The following is a 19,130-nucleotide window of genomic DNA, read 5'->3' as shown; positions in this document are numbered from 1 at the left end:
GGTAGGGGTTTGATGATGGTTGCATGTTTTGTCCTTGGTTGGTGCCTTTGATCAAGCAGAACCCCTGGGCTCAGATCCACCCATCATAATGTTCCTCTTGTAGGTTTCTAGGACCCTCTGGATCCACTTACTTCCCTATCCCCTATATTTTTCTCACCTAGAGTCTCAATAGGATGTTCTCACCTCTATCCCACTTTCCTGGTAGGTGCAGATTTTGATGGGACCTGCCCCTTGGGCTAGTGTCCAGTTATGAGTGAGTATATACCATTTGAGTCTTTTAAGCAGAGGACATTTATAGCAACGCTTTCTCACTTTCTCATTGGGCAAGCCAGTCAGGTGCTTGTCTCATTTTCTCCCAAGACCCTGACCTCCAGCCCACCTGGCCCAGGCTTGTCTTCAGGCCTCACATAGGCTTTGGCCTCAAAACAGTGGAATGCTTTGGAGTCTCCTCTGGAACTCTGGTGTCACTGTCTCCTCAGGCTAGCCTTCCCGGCCAGGGTGCCCCATTGTGCTTGATGTGCCAGGGATCTGAAGGAGGGGCACATGAACTGCATTGCTGAGAGCTGTGAGGATGTGAACATGTGAACGTTCCCTTTGCTCCCTGCCGTCAGCGGAGGCCTTTGAGAGGTGTCCAGTGCCCCCTCAGATTAGGGCGCTTTCTCAGAAGAGGGAGGTGACCAGTTTAATACAGTTAAGTACCGGATCCCGTGATACTGTGTACACTCCTCCTTTAGGACTTTTGTATGTTGGCTCTAGGAACCCTGTAGGTATCATTCTTAGGGTGTACTGAGCGTAGCAGTGTGGACTTTGTCTACTCTGTTTTTTTATTTTTGTTCCCGAGACAGGGTTTCTCTGTGTAGCCTTGGCTGTCCTAGACTCGCTTTTTATACCAAGCTGGCCTCGAACTCACAGCGCTCTGCCTCCCTCTGCCTCCCAAGTGCTAGGATTAAAGGTGTGCTCCACCATGCCCGCTACTCTGTTTACCCATTCTCCTATATGCCTAAAACCCTCATGCCTTGCAAATGTGGCCAATTGTTAATATATTGTATCATTTAGGGATGGATGACAGAGCAGAAATTCCATTCATGTATAGTACAGGTACCATTTTAAAAGCACAGTTTTCGTCCCATGCATAGAACTGAGGATCTCAAGAGGACCACTGTATACAGACGCCAAGTACACAGCACATGGGTGGTCATGTCTGTAAATTCTCCTGGTTATACCCGCACTTGGGAGTGTATGAGTGCCGCATAGGAACTGTCCACTGACATGCCCATAGCTGTGAGGAAGGACCAGTGAGCACATTTACAGAAAACACAGGAAGGCACAGAAGGTCTTTGTGGGGGAAAGGGCAAAACAGCACCTAAGTGCCCGAAAAGGGCATTATGGGTAAATTTGGTGTTCCTTGCGTCTCAGCATGGCACACTGGTGGAAAATCAGTGTCACCAGCTGTTGGAGTTCAGTTTTCTTTAAAGGGTATGCTATTGTGTGACAATGAGGTGGTAAGTACATGGATTTGGATGGATTGTGTTTTATTGTAACGCCTTCCTCTTCAAAATTGTCTGGGAGCATTGCCTTTGGGTCTGCTGGTGGGTGATTGATTCTCAGACAAACAGGGAAAAGGGCACTAGAGTGACTTGGAATTGTTAGCTATAGTGGTGGTTATTCTGTGGCTTGTGGGGGGCGCTGAGTTGGGGGGGGCGCGGGGACAGGTTCCATCTGGCTCTGTCTTGGGGCCAGTGCCAGTTGCCGTGGATAGGACCTTCAGGTTACATCAACACCAACCCTCTTAAACCCACAACTTACACACAGAGCACCTGGTTTTTTTTTTTTCTGGGGGTTGTATCAAGTGTCAGAGTTCCAGCCAGGGCATGAGCCTTTTAGCTGCGCGAGGAGTGTTGTGATACCAGCTCTCGGGAGACTGAGACAGGAGATTCTTGGGTTGGAGATGAGCTTGTGCTGCCTCTGGCTGGGGCTTAAAGTAGGATGTGCCTCTAAGGTCATGGGTTCATCTCTCATACTGAAAAACTAAAGTTTGTTTGTTTGTTTTTTGTATAGTGAATAGTAATAAAGATAAGGCTTTCTAGTCTAGAGACCAATACGTCAGCTCCACAGTGGGCCAGAGTACCAAGTATGTGGCATAAGGCCCCAGATATCATGGGGCAAGCCTCCTTGCTGGCAAAGGTAAGGGCTGGCCGAGCCCATTCATGGGGTGGCGGTTCTATCAAGAACTCTTGCTAAGGGTGGTGGCGCACACCTTCAATCCCAGCACTCAGGAGGCAGAGGCAGACAGATTGCTGTGAGTTCGAGGCCAGCCTGGTCTACAAAAGTGAGTCTAGGACAGCCAGGACTGTTACACAGAGAAACCCTGTCTTGAAAAAAACAAAACAAAACAACAACAACAACAAAACTCTATTTTTGTTCTGCTGTATCTTAGGATTTTGCTGTCCTCCCATGGGCGTCCTGGCTGGTTCAGGGTGCCTGTCTCCTGTCCAGGTACTGACCCTGATCTCTAGGGGAAATAATAGGGTTTCTGAGAATGACTTTAAAGGAAGTGATGCTTCGAAGTTAACTCAGTCCCCAACTCTGCAGCCGAGGGGGCCCCAGGGGTGATAAACAAGTCTCCTGGAGGCTCACCCAGAACTGCCTGGGGTCATGGCTTTGACACAGAAGTGCAGTACACCCAGCCTCCTCCTTTCTCACAGTCTCTGTGAGTTTGTCCCCAGGCCTCTGGCCTGTGGGTGGGTGGGACCCACAGAGGAGATGGGCTTGCCATTGAGAGTGTCCTTCCTTTGATGAAAGTCATGGACTGGAAAGACTGGTACATCCACCTTGCCTAGCCCCGAGCCCTCTGCTGAGGCTGTTGGGTTGGGGCCAGGCTTCCCCCCTCCCCCGCCCCCCACATAGCAGGAGCAGCTGTTTTGCAGGCATGTAAACAACAGGGAGAGGAAGTCTCTTCTCAGGGGTCTTCCTGGCTGTGCCCTAGATGTGTGGCCTGGAGGGGCCTGGAGTGAGGGGCCTCTCTTGATTAGGCTCCCAAGTTGCTGTTGGGCAGGCTTAGGATTCATTCAACAAGATGGTTAGCAAGCTGTGCTGGAAACTTACCTGTATGTCTGTCTGTGCAGAGCCCTGTGCTAATGAAGCGAAAGCAACACTAGCACATGCTGACAAGGAAACATCCCTGGGGGGAGGAGGGACCATAAGAACCTTCTCTTCCAGAAGAAGTTCAAGGAGAACTTTTCTAGAAGTTTCTAGAAGCTCACATTTGCAGAGTGAGACTTGGCCTTACCCATCAGGCAGGACAGATGTCCGTCCACTCTGTGCTGCCTTTACTGCATGGTAAAACCTGGAGTGCTGTGTCTGTCCCCAAGACAAAACACAAAGGCTATGCGGTCTGCCTTAGGACTGGCTTCAGTGCTTAAGCGGTAGAACCTGTATTCTACTTGATGGGCAAAAAAGTGTCCCCAGCTGAAAATAATGCGGTGTCAGCTTGTAAGCAGTTTGGAAGGTTGTATAGGAGTCTAGTAGTTGGCTTAGGGGTTCTTTCAGACAGAAGGAAGAACTTGCATGCACAGAGTAGGAGGAAGAAGAGGTGTAGGTATGGATGCTTCCCAGAACCTGTTGGTAGACCAGTTACCAGCCAGGAGAAGCAGGCTGCTTCCAGATCAGTCTCTGTTGGCTCCCACTACAGCCAGGAGGAACATCTGCAGTTTGAGCAGAGACTGAGGGGTGGGTTTTGCAGCTGAGTTTTCCTGGCTGCCTTGAGCAAGGCTGTAGTGAAGGCTTTGTGGGGGTGAGGTGATTCCCGCATCTACCAGGAAAGGGTCCTCCTTGGTGGAGCTCAGCTGCCGAACCCGAGGCCGCCTTGCCTTCCCTCCTCGCTCCTCAGCCTGCTGAGAAGGCCAGGTGTGAGGTGTGACTGCATGACCCTGGCCTTGGTGTTAAGCTAGGGTGGGTTTTTGGCAGGGAGGTTTTCAGAGCTCGGGGTGGGGGGGGGGGGGGGTAGGAGGAGGAAGAAGGGAAGCCGAATGAAAAGGAAGCTAACTAACGGCAGCGTGGAGCAGGCGGGGCCAAGTCTGGAGGCACTGACTGGGCAGGCGGCCCGCAGCAGCCCGTGGCCGCCCAACAATCCTCGGATTCTTTCCTGCGACCCGCTCCCCACTGCCCTCTGAATGGGCCTCTTTGGAGGTGGCAGCCCCGCCTCTCGCCCAGACTCCCCCGGGACTGGCAGAGTACAGAGCCCTCCCAGGGTGGGTGGGGGGACGCCGTTGGGACGGGACTCACCACCCAGGGCTGCTGGAGACAATCCCTGCCGAGTGCCTTCCATAAGGCTCACAGATTCCAGGCCCTTTCATGAACTGACCAGACCCTAGGTGCCCAGGTAAGCCAACAGATGGCCTTGTGCCTTCTCTGGGAGCTATTTCTGGGTTCCCGGTGTCTCTGAGCTCTGGCTCCTTTGGGCACATCCAGTTGCTGAAACTTGATCTGGGCTGTGGGGGGAGGGTAGTGGTGGGAGTAGGGAGGTGGTGGAGGAGGAGACAGACCTAGTTCTAGTGGCCAGGACACCTAGATGAAATGGGACTTGGAAAGATAGCAAGACAGTGTTCTGCTCTGAGTCCCCTTATCACCTCATGACATTTCTCAAGTCCCCACTTTGGGACAAGATACCCCACCCTTGAGCCAGCCAGACTGCTCCTTCAGGAGAAGGCAAGCTTTCTGTCTTTGCTGAGATTCTTTTTGGGGGGTGGGCGGGGGGCAGAACAAAAGCCTGGATTACAGATGTGCAACGTTCTGTGCGTTCAACTGATGACCATGGGCCTGCCTCATTCTCCCTATCCCACCCCACCCCATCGGCCCTCGAGAGATTGCTCCCTGCACAGCTTCTGCAGACAGCGTTGCCCCGCACTAAGGAAGCAGGCAGCCTGTAGAGCAGATGCTGGCCTTTTAATAAGGATCTCTGGTCTCTTCTGTGCTTGGAGCAGTCATGGATTTCTAAACAAATCCATGAACTTTGAAGCAAAAGAGGCATTTACAGAAGTTATCTGTTCAGACTGCTAGCACCCAGGAGGACTGGTACCCTCGTTATCCTTCCCTCCTGGGGTAGGGCTGCCGTTGCCTCCCCCACATGGGGAGGGCGGGGGGGGAGGATACTCAGGACTCTAAGTGGTGTGGGAGGTTTTGTGGTTTCTTGCGGGTATCTGTTGATTCTTCCCGTGGACACGTTACAGATACAAGGCTATGTGTATGTGTTGCAGCTCGCATCACAGGGGAGATTAAGGGCAGACACCAGACTCTGGAGAGAAAGCCCTCCTTGCACAAGCCCCAAGGCAAGCCCAGGCAGGTGAGGGTCTGCCCTGTGCTTGTAAGTTTTATGCATTGTAAAACTTCCTGGTTGTAAGTTTTAATGTGTTGTTCCTTCTAAGAGCCAGAGGCACTGTCGAGTCAAAGGGAAGAAAATGCCTTTTCAAAAGCTTCCTGCTCTTTTAATGGAATCCACACAAAATCGTCATTTTTCCATGAATCCCATATGTATGTCAGTACATTCAAAATTGGCCGCCTCGGATGGAAATGTTTTCCCAGTCTTAGGTGAGATGGAATATAGTATCTCCATCCATCTGTGTTGACATAGAGCTCATGTTTACCATCAGCCTCAGTGGAGCCTAGGGTATGGGGGCGGGGCAGGGGCAAGGCACAACAACAGGCCTATAAATTATTTCCTGAGAACCCTGTGTCTTCTTCCCTATGCTCAGAGCAAACCTGTGCAACAGGTTCCTTGTCCTTTCCAAGACAAGTCTTACAATGCATGCATGTGGAGGGGGCAGCTCTAGCAGTGGGCTGCAGAGCCAGAGACCTCAGTGATGCTGATGGGGGTGGGGGGGGCACCAAGGTTCCCATTGATTTCCTGTGAACCAGCTTCCCTACCTCACCATGCAAGAATCTGCCTCCTGGTCCCTAAGAGAGGAATGATCATATGTATGGGAACATGGCGGAGTTCAGATGAAGTGGGATCTTTCTGCCTGCATGTGTCTTAGCAGGGTGCCTGGCACATACATGGAATTATGTGTGTAACAGCACCAGGATTTCTCAGTAGTCCTGAGAGGGAGTGGTGAGTGGTGGCTGCTAGCCTGCAGTTCTGCGCTGACAGCTCCTTCATCCTTGTCCTGAAGCACTGAGAGAGAGTGTCAGAAGGTGGGGTGGGGACTGCGGTGACCCCTAGTTCTGGGTGAGTGCATGACATTGAGGACAGTTGGTTGTCCTCCTGGCTCCTTCTTTCCTCAACCCCTCTGATCCCCCACCTTATATATTTAATACCGAAAGAACAGACAGTGGCATATAGCTGCCCACTGAGGGGAAGCAGGTTAGACTGGTAGGTGCCAGTGCTGTGTGGAAGCTGGGCAGAAGCTGTCTCCACAGCCTGGGACCAGCTTTCCTTCTATGTCCATGTGCTTCATACCTGTCCATTGGGGGACTTACTGCTACCTCCTCCTCCTCCTCCTCCTTCTTCCTTTTCTTCCTCTTCTTCCTCTTCCTCCTTCTTCCTCTTCCTCCTCTTCTTCTCCTTCTTCCTCTTCTTCCTCTTCCTCCTCTTCTTCTCCTTCTTCCTCTTCCTCCTCTTCTCTTCTTCTTTTCTTCCTCCTCCTCCTCCTTCTTCTTTCTTTTTCTTTCGAGATAGGGCTTTTCTGTGTAGCCTTGGCTGTCCTAGACTTGATTTGTAGACCAGGCTGGCCTCAAAACTCACTGAGATCCACCTGCCTCTGCCTCCCCAAGCGCTGGGATTAAACGTATGCGGCATCGTGCCTGGCCTGGGACTAATTTATGATTTAAAGGTACTAGAATCACAGGTCACACTGAGAACGCAAGGCCCAGGAGGACCCCAGGGACCCGGTTCACCTTCTGTCCTGCCACTAAGGACTAGTGTGACACATGGCTTTGGGTGGTGGCCTCTGTATGGTATTTGATTTTGACTAGCCTCAGGAAGAGTACTTGATTAAACATGCCTGAAAGACCGTGGTGAACAGTAGGATGGCCAACTTCCCTGAAGGACTGACTGGGTGTGGCTAGAAAAGCTTCCAGAATGTTCTATGGAGCTTCCTCAATGTAATAAGGAAATAAGAGAGAGAGGGGGGAGAATCTATAAAAGACTAGATCTAATCATGGAAGAAGTGGGCTTTAGAGTCTCTGCTGTGAACATTCTGGGAAGAGATCCACATTTCCCAGCCAACAGCCCATCCTACTTCAGACTCGGTCTTTGTATGAGGGCATGCTGCTTCCCTGGTGGCCCATTCACTTTGATATCTGGCAGGTTCTTTGGCATCACCAAGGTCTCTGTCACCTTTGTAGTCTATGTCACACCTGGACTGGGTGGCCATATAATGACACTGAAGTAATAAGTTACTCAGAGGTTGTTTCAGGTAACATTGTACATAAAAGGGAACATCTGCAAAACTTCTTTTTTGTTTTTTGTTTTTTTCCAAGACAGGGTTTCTCTGTGTAGCCTTGACTATCCTGAACTCACTTTGTAGACCAGGCTGGCTTCGAACTCACAGCGATCTGCCTGCCTCTGCCTCCCCAGTGCTGGGATTAAAGGTGTGTGCCACCACGCTCAGCAGCATAAAGCTTCTTAAGAAAAACTTTGAGCCCGGTGCAGTGGCCACCTGATATCCTCGCACTTGGGAGGCAGAGGCAGACGGATTGCTGTGAGCTCCGAGGCCAGCCTGGTCTACAAATTGAGTCCAGGACAGCCAAGGCTACCCAAAGAAACCCTGTCTTAGAAATCATGTAATAGCTGTAAATAAATGAAAGGAAGGGTCATGTTTGGGCACAAATGTCACAATGGTGATGAGTCTTCCAAGTCTCATTTAATTCCAGATTTTTTCGTCGTCGTTGTTGGTGGTGGTGGTGAGGCTTTGTAATTCTAACCCTAAAGAGTAAAGACACTAAGTTACCAAAGCCTAACTCACAGAAGGTAGGAGCTCAGCCTGTGTTGGCTTATTTGGGTTCAGTTTTGGTATCAATGTTTCTCCACTTGGAGTGAACTGGGAATTCTGCCTCAGTCCCTCACTTTTACATGAAAGTGTTTTCACGGTTCTCCTTTCTGAAGAGTATCAGATCTCTTTGGCAGACCCTTTCCTTGCTGACCTTCTGGGTTTTGCGTCTCTTTTAAACCACCCAGGACACGTGTATTGTTAAGCAAACCTTCACCTTGGGTAAGGAGAGGAAAAAAATAGTTCCAGGAAAACCCAGATGCACTCTCCTTGAGAAGGCACACAGATTGCTATAGTGATTGGGCCACTCAGGGTTGCAGAGGGGAGGCCAGGAAGGACACAGGGAGCCGTGCTTAGATGGGCTGCATGGAGACCGCAGTGCTTGGGCTGGGGACAGATACTCAGTGCATTGGCAGTCCTGAGTAGGTGACACCTGGTGAGTGTCACCTCCTCCTTGGCTTATGAAGTCACAGTGGCTCTGTGCTGGGCAGCCTAGGAGGTTCAAGGTCCTCAGCAGAAGGGCAGAGTTTGGGCAAGGGGGGCTGTTCACAAGGACATCAGGGCACAGAGCACTGTTGCTGTGGAGGGTGTAGGGCTCATCCCTCCTTGGGGACAGAATTTCTGATTCTGTGTGTTCTTCAGTCCTGTCTCAGACACAGTTGTGTGATAGACATTTTGCCAACTTATTTAGAACGTTTATCCTCAGCTCTCAGTCCTATGTTTGTCAGAGCTGAACTAGCAACCATTCCCGCTTTCTCGCCCTTACCTCATAGTATTCCACCTGAGTCCGGGGTGGGCGGGTGAGGGGGCGGATGTAATTTCCATTTTATAGCTAGTTTTTTGTTTCACTTTCTCCATTTGCTTCACACCCTTCTCCATTGTATTCAATGTTTCTGTTGCCTTCTGCACCAATGTCCTGGGGCTGGGCACCATTTCTGGCCAGGGTTATCTATCTAGTACAAGCCTTTGTGTCGGAACCTCCTGCCTCTGTCATGACGGAGGACCACTGGGAATCCAGGAAATGCCCAGTGGGTGCTGTCACTAGATAAGAGTGGCTGTCCCAGGGCCTTCTCCAGCAGTCATCTTTCTTTACCTGCTGGATAGACAAGTGAGTGAACATTTTCCCATCCGCCATGAACTTCAGCTGACTGGCCGGGCCTCGAGAGGACAGTGCATAGTAAAGCAGGTCATTGTCACTTTCCGCTGTATCACCTTCCCCTCAAAGCACAGTGCTCAGCATTGGAACCCTGAACTCACTACCATGAAACAAGAAAGAGCCCTTCCTTTTGAGCCAGTTAAGAGCCTCGGGCACGGAAGGTTCTGTCACAAGATGCCCTTCTCATAAAAGGAATCCTCCATGACAGAAACTGTAAACCAGCCTGTTGAGTAGTTGTTACTTTTTGGAACAATTTTAATGAAACGCTTGAAACATTATTAGGAAGTCCAGCCAAGTACCAAAAACAGCCTGGCAGCATTTGGGCAGTGTTAAGTATCCTAGCCTGATTTTTGAGATTTGGACTTGCCTCAGGAGCTGGTTGGGCAGTGCCCTCAGCCCTGATGTGGTGGCACATTGCATGTGATGCTTGCCAGGCACTTTTCCCAGGAAAGAGAAGCCAGCCAAATGCAAAATGGCAACACCATAGCTGAAGGATGAGCTTACCCTTTGGGGTCAGTTGACATGGATAGTGTGAAACAATCAGAAACCTGTGAGGGAAACGCAGAACCCAAAGTGGCTGTGATCTAAAAGGCTCCTGCTGTGTGTCCTACAGCTAGCTCACAATGCCAGAAGTTCTGGGCACATGTACCGTTGCCCACTTAAGGTTGTATCCTACTTCGGGGCCCTTCCCAGCTTCCCCCATAAGCCACAGGCCAAGAAGGGAGGAGAATTGGGCTGGGTCTTCCTCACCCCTTTGGCTGGTGCAGGGCCTCATGGGATACATGTTTTGGGGCAGGGTTGTCTACTTTGGAGGTATGGCTTAGCCTAGTCAGAATCCCTATCCTGTAAGGTGTGGAAGAGAGTACTCAGAAGCAGCCTCCATGCAACACACAGCACCAGGCCACCCTGCCCCTTCCTTATGACTAACCCTTAAAACAGTGGTTCTTAACCTCTGGGCTGTGACCCCTTGGAGAGAGTCAAAAGACCCTTTCACAGGTGTCACCAGAGACCATCAGGAAACACAGATGTTTACATTACAATTCATAATAGCAAGATTACAGTTATGAGGAAGCAATGAAAATAATTTTATGATTGGGGGGGTCACCACAGCATGAGGAACTGTACTAAACGGTCTCAGCGCTGGGTAGGTTGAGGACCACTGCCTTAGAAGGTGGTCACAGCCTGATGATGCAGCATGCCCACCACATGTCCTTCCTTCGTCGAGCCTCGAGAACCCTGATAGAGACCCTCATCCACCCTGCTGCCGTCAAGCAAGGCTACACTTGCTGAAACCTTATCCCTGTGTTAGGGCTGCATGGACGCCCTCACCTGACCTCAGACGTAACTGATGAGGACAGGAGATCTTCACACAGGTAATTACGTTGACGGGAGTCCCCCTGAGGTGTGGAGCCCAGTCCAGCGCCGCTGTAGTCCTCATCAGAAGAGAATAGGATGTAGATGCAAGAAGGGAGGCACAGGGGAGAAGGTAGCACCCGTAAGAGCAGGAGAGTGGCGAGGGAGAAGCTGCTGACCTCTAGATCCAAAGCGGTGACAGATCAGTAGGTGCTTGCTAGTGTAGACTGAGCTATGACCCTGAGTTCATCGAGACACCAGAATTCTAACCCACAGTGCTTTGCACAGAGCAAAAAACGACAAGCGTATGCTAAAGAGGAAAGGCTGGGAAGACCAAGAGTCAGGTTGGGATCCCGGGGCAGGGAGAATGCCAGTCCCCTCCACATGCAGACTTGAAGGCACCAAGCCTTAGCTGATAACCACTGTCCCCGGGCCCATGTTTCTAACAAAGTGCAAATCTCCATGGTAGAGTCAGTAGATATGAAAGTGACTATATGGGTGCTGCCGTTGAGCATTTGTCAGTTGTTCTAAAGTTCAGGAGGCCCATTGAGTGCCACAGAGACAGTGAGTCCTAGTAACGCATTGGTGGTAGTCTATGAATTTTTCTTAAAGACAGGTCAAATGCATTGAGTGTCAGGTGAAATTGCAGCCAGATGTCACCCACCCAGTGAGAACATAACTTTTTGTTATGTCTGATCAAAGTTGAGGTCTTGAGGTATTGCAGACCTCTTGGTATTGTGTACCGTGTAGCTCATAGTATCAGAAGTTCTGGGCAGTGGTACCATCGTCTAGTTAGGGGCTTGCTTGGGAATCTGACCAGTGATGTTCCAGTTTCAGGAAGGAAGCAGAGAGCCTTCTGCAAACTGTCTGTGGTTCTGGGTATCTTTAGGCTGGCGGGGTGATGGAATGCACAACAGAAAATGGTCCTCTAGGGGTGACGTCTTTAGATTTACGTCCATCATAAACTTCCACAGGAAATAAAGGTTTTGACGTCTCAGTCAGAGGCACCAGACATAATATCAGGCATGGTGTTCCTGCACCCTGTGTCTGAGCATAACGCAGAACACGGAGGTGTGCTCATTATAGGAGAAAGGTTGTACTCGGGTCCTGACTCTGTGGGCTTTGTGCATGAAGCCCTCTAATACTGACTGATAGGCTCTCGCCTAAGTAGGGCCGAAGCAAAGTTCAGCATCCTCCACATGCCCCATTTCTAAAGGTCAACTGGACCTGGAGTCACCTTTGGGGACTCTGACCAAAGACACAAAGTACCAAGACTTCTGCTTGTGTGCAGAGCCATTGATAGGACTAAAATTCTTCACCAGGACTGAGATTTGGAACAACTAGGGCTTGCTAGCAGTATTTCGTCACCACTAAGTTCTGACTGGCCCTTCTATGGTTCATTATCCTGGAGACACCGGTCTGCCCTTGATGTAGCTTTGGTCCCAGGCCCAGTCAGCCCAGGGATCTTGAAGGAACTAAGACTGGTTCTCCAGTGTGTTGAAAACACTCCCTCTGCAGTTGGAGGTGTTTTGTTTTGTTGTTCTTTCCTCTGCATAAGGAGGGCTTCCCTGGGGATGGAGGGGGCTGATGCCTTCCCTTTTCTTTCTGGTGCTGTTCCATTCACCCTAGCTGCAGCTTAGTCACTCCATCCTCATTTATGCCTCTTTGTCTCTATTCCCACTGGGTGGGCGCAGCCCAGGAACCGAGGCCAGTTTCTGCTGCAGTGACCAGTGCCCAACCAAACTGGCTAAAGGATTAAGAAAGGAGCAACTATAACTAATCCCACTTCTAATGCTCATGTCCTTGCAGCAGTGAAGGGGTTGCTGCAGTGATTGGGGGGGGGGGCAGAATAGGGATTCCACACAGTGGGTGGGTCTTCAGCCCGAGCAAGGGGATGACTTCCTGGCACAGGCCACCACGTGTACTCAGGAAAGACAGGGACTTTATGCTAAGTAAGCCGGTCACTAAAGGACAAGTGCTGCACAATTTACTTCATATGGTCCCCGAACAGGAGAAATCATAAAGACAGACAGGAGATTGGAGTTGCCAGGAGTTGAGAGCAGGGGAGGAAAGAGGTTAACAGGGGACAGAGCTTTAGTTTATAAGAACAAGTTTTGGAGCTAGATGGCAGCAATGGCTCAACAACATTGAAGTTGGCCTTAAGGCCATGATAATAACCCATGTCTGTTTTATCATAATTAAATAACAATGAGGTATGGATGAACATCCTGGGGACCTGACCTCAGGTCTGGCTTTGCAAGGATTCTTGTCACCAGGCAAGTGGGGCCTCTCTCTGTCCTTTGTCCCATACCCACACTCCGAGGCTTGTCTTTTAGCTTCCTGTGGTCTCCAGGTAGCCTGGTCTCCCCACCCCAAGGCATCCTTCCATCTATTTTCCCTGAAAGTCTAGCAGGCAGGAAATATTTGGCTCCTTGAGAATGCAGACCACAGCGGGTTTTCAGGATGTTCATCCCCTGGGAGTAGCTGAGGACCTCCAGAGCTGCTGGCCATGCTTACTGTACCCCAGGGTCCAGGCTACTTGGAGGCACTCTGTGGGGAGACATTGGGATTCTGTACACAGCAGCGAGTGAGCAAGATAGGGTGTTTGTGTCCCAGTTCTTCTGAAAATCTCTGAATAAATGGGTCATCTCCAAAGAGCAGGAAAACACAGGGCCCTGCTTGGAGTGAGCTATTTTATCGGTGCCTCTGTTTCCTCTCCTGTTAACTGGTTAAAGGGAAGACTGGCATGATTCTTTTTAAAGGAGATATTCCCATTGGGATGAGAATGTCACCGAAGGGTGATCCAGCTGTTGGCAGATGGGTATTCGAACCCCAAAGCTATAGACATGTGCTGTCACATGTCTGTAATCTCAGAATTTGGGGTGTGGAAGCCAGAGGATCCAGAGTTTAGGGCCAGCCTTGAGTACACAGTAAGTCTGAGGGCAAGCTGGGTTACACGAGACCCTGTTTAAATATGACTACTAGACACTCCAGCAATAGGTAGGATACCTCTAGCCTCCAGGGGAAATGAAAATCTTGCTTGTGTCCAGAGCGCAAAGTTGGTTCACCATGAACATTGATCTCAGATGGTACCAAGAAGAAGCTTGGCAAGAAGGAAGCATGCACCTTCCTGTTCATATGTTCATATGTATGTTTGTATATGAGCTACAGGCCTTGAGGTCAGGACTTAAGGAAGAAGACCTGGGAGCCCCCAGATCCTGAGAATGTATCCAGGATGCCATGTATTGTGCCAGAAGATTCAGGCTAAGAGATGTGCCAGGACTCTCAAGTGATGGCAAAGGAGGCTGCTTATTTAACTGGGTCTGACCAGTAAGGAGGGAAGGAGGCAGATTGAAATGGATGGATGGATGGATGGATGCATGCATGAGTGGGTAGGTAGGTGGATGGATGCATGTGTGAGTGGATGGGTCGATGGATAAATGGATGGATGCATGTGTGAGTGGGTGGGTGGGTAAATGGACGGATGAAGATAACATTCCTACTGTCCAGGCTCCCAGCCTAGCAGCGGTCCTCCCTGTAAACACAGAGTCTTCTTGTTAACTTACAAGTCAACAGTGGCCAGTGCAGAGTGACTGGTGTTCAGCTTCCCACAGAACACTCCTGCAGCAGCTTTTGAAAGAAAGCATAAAAATAGATGATTTGGAAGAATGCCAGTGACCCCTTCTCACCCTTGCTCTCGCAAAGGAAGTGGGAGCGAAGACTGCAGGCATTCCTGAGATCCCAAGAGGCTGAGCATATGCCCCCCAGTTCCGGCCTGGCCTGGAAGGGATGCTAGGCAGAGGTCTCTGGGTACCCAAGGGCACACCAGCTTGGAGCAAAACCCAGAGAGTAGGATGAGCTTGGGATTCTAAACAAGGTATTTATTATTCTTTCCACCTCTTTCTGTGCATTTAAGCAGCAGAGGGGAAATGTTAGTGTATCTTGTGGATAAAAGATAAAAACAACACTGTCAAGAAGATTCTCAGCAGCTAATTGATGTCTGGGCAAGACCCCATCAGACCTCTCTCTGCCATGGAAACTCATGTTACCAGGGGAGGACTGAATCCCTCAGGAAGGCAGAGTTTGAAAGGACTGAGTCTGCCCTGTAGATCCTCTGAGTAGTTGCTTTAAAAACCTGTTGCCCTTTCTGTGATGTCTGTGTGTCTCTTTTTGAAGGTCGTTGCTCACTTTGCAAGGGACAATAGCAATGGAGATTCCTCAAATGCCTCTTCCTGGTTGTAGAGGTCACTCTCCTCTTTCCCTCATCATCTCTGTCCCTATATTGGGTCATTTCTCAGTTTGTTTTGGGTGCAAACTTGAGAAAATAGACCCGAGGCCCCAGGACAGTCTCCTCACCATCTTGGCTGGTGACATTTCAACAATGTTACCGGGGACTCTCATGTTGAAGTTAATGAGCAGTGCCCATTATTCTGCTCTTCTCATGTGTGAATTTCTAGAACCCTGTGCAGAAGGATCTTCAGTGGTCTGTGTGATTGGAGGCTGTCTTAGTTCCTTGAGTAAGATTTCAGTGTACTCCCCCATTCTGTGCGATTTCTATTTTATGGACTGCACCGTCGGCAGATACACTGCACCGTCGGCAGATACACTGCACAGGAGAACTTAGAAAGGTGGACCAAACTCCAGGCTCCACTCTCCTCACATGCAAAATAGGAAAAGCCCATGTAGGGTCCTGTGGCCCAAAAGGAAGCCTCATAAGACGGCACCTCTGTTCCTGCTCTGTGTAGGTGCCATGCAAACCGGTACCTCCACCAGTGTCTTCTTGCTTTTGCAATCTGGTCATTGGACTTGATCATCATCCTGCCACCTTAAAAAAGCAGCTAGCACCCATGTTTCTGTGAGTGCAAAAGTCCAGATAGTAACCATGTTTGCTGCTGTGGTGTTAAGCTGTGCAGGGGCTGCCTGTTGCTGACATGCATTTCTGAGTGCAGGCAAGGGAAGGAGATCTTCAGAAGAAATTGTACCAAATGTCTGGGCGTCCTGTCATCAAGCACTTAGCATGCATATGCAGCCTGCTGCTTAGGCAGCTGTTTCTGTAAAGAAAGGGTTAAGTACTGACACAAGGCCAGGGAACCACCCAGCCACAGTACCCCCCCCCAGAGTTGGTGCTAATGAATGATAAACAAAGCCACTTTCATGGGAAGTGCTGGGCTTGCTGTTTTCTGGGAAAACAGGGTGATAACAGGAACAAAGTGGGATTTGATTTTCTTCCGCCTGTGCTCATTTGAAGGGAATCTTTGGCACCATGTAAGCATATTCAGTGCTTCTGAATCTTGGCATGAGTTTCCCTGGATCCTCAAGGTTCAGGAACTCAGCAAGCAGAGACAGGAGCAGTGAGGATTGCCCAGTGATGCTGTGTTCGGCCTGCTGGAGCAGCAGTCACAGGAACAGATGCTGACCACCTCACTCCTCCACGCCCTGCTAGCTTTTGTGTAATCCTCAGGCAGAAGTGTTAGACTTCACTCATGAACTGCTCTTAAGATTTCAAAGACCTATACTTGCTTCTTGGGACTGGGTGTGAGAGGGTGATCTACATCTCCTTCTTCCCTTCAGCCAGACTCTGGCAAAACTTCCACATCATGCTCTGGGCTTCAGCTCCAAGCTCTAAACCAGTCATTCCTCCTCGTCTGTCTGTCTGTCTGTCCATCCCATTTGTTTATCTATCCATCCAACTACCCACCTGTTCACCACTTGTTCACCCTCACACCCATCTATAAGTCAGTCCGTCTGTCCGTCTATCCATCCATCCATCTACCCTACCCATCCATGTATCTATGTGTCCTTTCTTCCGTCTACCCACATACCCACCTATCCACCCATCCATCCATTCATCATCCATTCTTCTTCCCTTCCTTCCTTTCATCCATCCATCCATCCATCCATCATTCAGAACCTCTTTATGTACCACCAGGGAAGGGTGGGGACAGCTTCTCCCCATGAGCAGCAGGCTAGTGGTTGGTGTTCTTCAAGGCTATGGTACCTACCTGAAGCCCACTGTCCTTCCTGGCCTTAATCAAATGCCACCTCCACTGTGTTGTAGTTTAAATGTGGATTCTACCCACCCTCCAGGCTGTGTCTGTGCACACTTAATCATGGTTCGGAAGGCCGTGGAAGCCCTAGGAGGTGGAGTCTTCATTGGAAGAAGTGGATCACTAGGGGCGGAGCTTGAAGCTTTATAGCTCAGCGATTGTTTTCTGCTCCCACTTGCTTCTTGAGTGTGGACACATCAGTTGTCTCATTTTCCTGCTTCCATGCATGTTCTACTGTGGTGGGCTGGATTCCCTCAGACTATGAGCAAAAACAAACGGTTCCTCCATTGACAGCAACAAGCAGAGAAACTGTTAGACACTAGAAAGCATCTCGGCTCCCTCTAGACAGAAGAGAGCCATCCATGGGTGCCCTGGAAGCCCAGGCACAACCCTGTCCAGTCCCGAGGGCAGGACCATGCTGGTGTCACTCCCTTGTACTGGTTTCTTTCTTTCATACATCTTATGTTGGAAATAAATGCAGGTGGAGGTGAGTGAAGATATGCTATCACCTGGAAGACAGTGGAGGCGGGGACAGTGTAAACTGTGTATTTATTTGTTTCTCTGCCGTAGGTGCCACAGAAGATTTGAAGGATAGACTAGGACGATCATGCAGTTAGCTAATGAGTGCAACACATTTAATATTCTAAAATATTTATTGTGAATTGTCTGAGGGCAGGGTAAGGAAGCGGTACCTGTCCCAAGGATTTACAGATAAATGCAGAAGACACACAGACATTCACCCTGAGCTGTATACAAATGGCACACCAGTACTGCGTTTTCCTATACTGAGAATGTTAATAAGAGCTGAAAAAATTAACACAAAAATTGGTGTCCCATCATGGTCTCCCAAACGGACAAGGCACCTCACTTAAGGTTTTGTCTTAGTTGTCACGAAGATTTTTTTTTAAAACCATACTAAGTAGCAATATGCCCTTTTAATTTGTCCTGTTTTGGTATCCATGGCAATTTTCTTTTAACTTGAGGTTTGACTTCTTTGGTATTTTGGTAAGTCCTCAGCAAATGTCTTGTCCAGTTTGGCTTCTGCTTTGCGCGGTGCCCGTTCAGTGTGGCCTCGTGTAATACTTACGATTTCATCCCTGGCAGGGATGCTTGCATTTTATCTTCCATCCTTGCTCCAGAATCTTCCTGCGTGCTTCCTCCTCCCCCCAAGTCTGCTCTCTACTCTGCTGAGTCCAGTCCTGGATAGGAGTCCCTAACCCCGTTCTTACTTTATTTGTTCTGAATTTCATTTCTGGAGTTTTTTTTCTATTTGATTATCCCTGGAGACTCAGGTTCTTTGTTGAAATGTGAGTTTCTCTTCTTTTCTGATTCTTTATAGTCTGAATATTTTAACTCTTAAGTTTTGAACCTGCTATGTCTGTTACAGGGGAGCCAGGGGGTGGTCTTATTTTGTTTGGAAGAGTGGTGATATTTTTTTTTTCTTTACTTGTTTCCTGGGAATGTTTTAGTAAGAAATTGAATTTTGTATCAAAATTAGAGTGAGATAGAGTGGGAGGCAGGTTGAGGAGGGTGGACTGTTCCTCAGAGACGATGTGATTTTAAGGTGGGACTGGATGAAAGAAAGCTGTTGTAGCTCTGGTGCCCTGGTGCATACGACAGTGGAAGCTTCTGTTATTAGCCAGGGCCGTGCTTCCTAGGTGCATTTTCCACACACAGGATTTTTGTTGCTACTCAGAGGAAAACACTCAAGTCCTTTTTAGCTCCCAGGAGCCACTTGTCACGATCACTGGGCATCTAGTGCCAGCCCCCGAGGCTTAGGACTGAGAATGCCTGGTTTGTACCATGTCCCCTTTCTCTATGACCTTGGCGACTCAGAGCCTGCATCCTCACCTCTGAAGAACAGTATGTAGCAGATCAAATCTGTGCCCCATGGTCCCTGGACATGCAGCCCCCAAGGCACTAACTAATATAGGAGGTTGGGGAACAAGAGGAAAAGTAAACATTAACATGTGGTAGCTCTATAGTGCCTGCACTCACCAGAGAGAGCATCTCTATGGAGAAGGTTCCTGCTGGTTTACGGGGGTGGGGTGGGTGGGAGTGGATGGCCCCTAAATGCATCTATTTGTCACACATGAGTAGCCAGCTCAGGATGGACAGTGCACATGGGGAATTAGTTGTTTTCTCTTTTGGAAACCGCGATGGGGGACAGTCCGCACATAGCGGAACAGAGCCACCCCGCTCCAGCCTTCTGTGTTGTTGCTGTCATGGTTTCCTTGTATCCATGAGCCACAGAAAGCTTCAGAAATCGGCTCAGTTCATTATGGATACGTGCAAGGGCTGAGGTTGTGACTTTATGGGTCACACAATCAGGGTCTCCCTGCTTTCTGTTTCCTCCCTTCAGAACCACGAGGCTGTGCAGAGATTATCAGCCACACCGTGGGGATGTCAGAGAGCCCCCTTGGACCCAAATCCATCATGCTTCGGGCTGACAGGCCTGCGACACCCAACTTCCAGCAGGTGTTCGCATCTTCCTGCACAATTTCAAGCAACAGCCCCGGCCAGAGGAGAGAGAGGTAGGAAGAGGGGCTTCAACCTTGTCGTCAGAGGCCAGAGCTCTGAGCTGAGGGT

At 49.6% G+C, this 19,130-nt stretch overlaps 1 protein-coding gene across 1 annotated transcript in view; it reads left to right on the top strand.

The window, feature by feature from the left end:
* Tns3 (tensin 3) overlaps nucleotides 1-19,130 on the top strand; it is a 201,301-nt gene that overhangs the window by 159,688 nt on the left and 22,483 nt on the right. Inside the window, exon 21 of the mRNA XM_051165076.1 lies at nucleotides 18,904-19,075. Coding sequence (XP_051021033.1) covers nucleotides 18,904-19,075 — 172 coding nt within the window. The remainder of the gene's footprint in view (nucleotides 1-18,903; nucleotides 19,076-19,130) is intronic.

This window comes from Acomys russatus, chromosome 22, assembly GCF_903995435.1.
Source record: "Acomys russatus chromosome 22, mAcoRus1.1, whole genome shotgun sequence".
Taxonomy (NCBI): domain Eukaryota; kingdom Metazoa; phylum Chordata; class Mammalia; order Rodentia; family Muridae; genus Acomys; species Acomys russatus.
The sequence above is the reverse complement of the archived record's forward strand: the minus strand, read 5'-3'. Positions and strand labels throughout refer to the sequence as shown.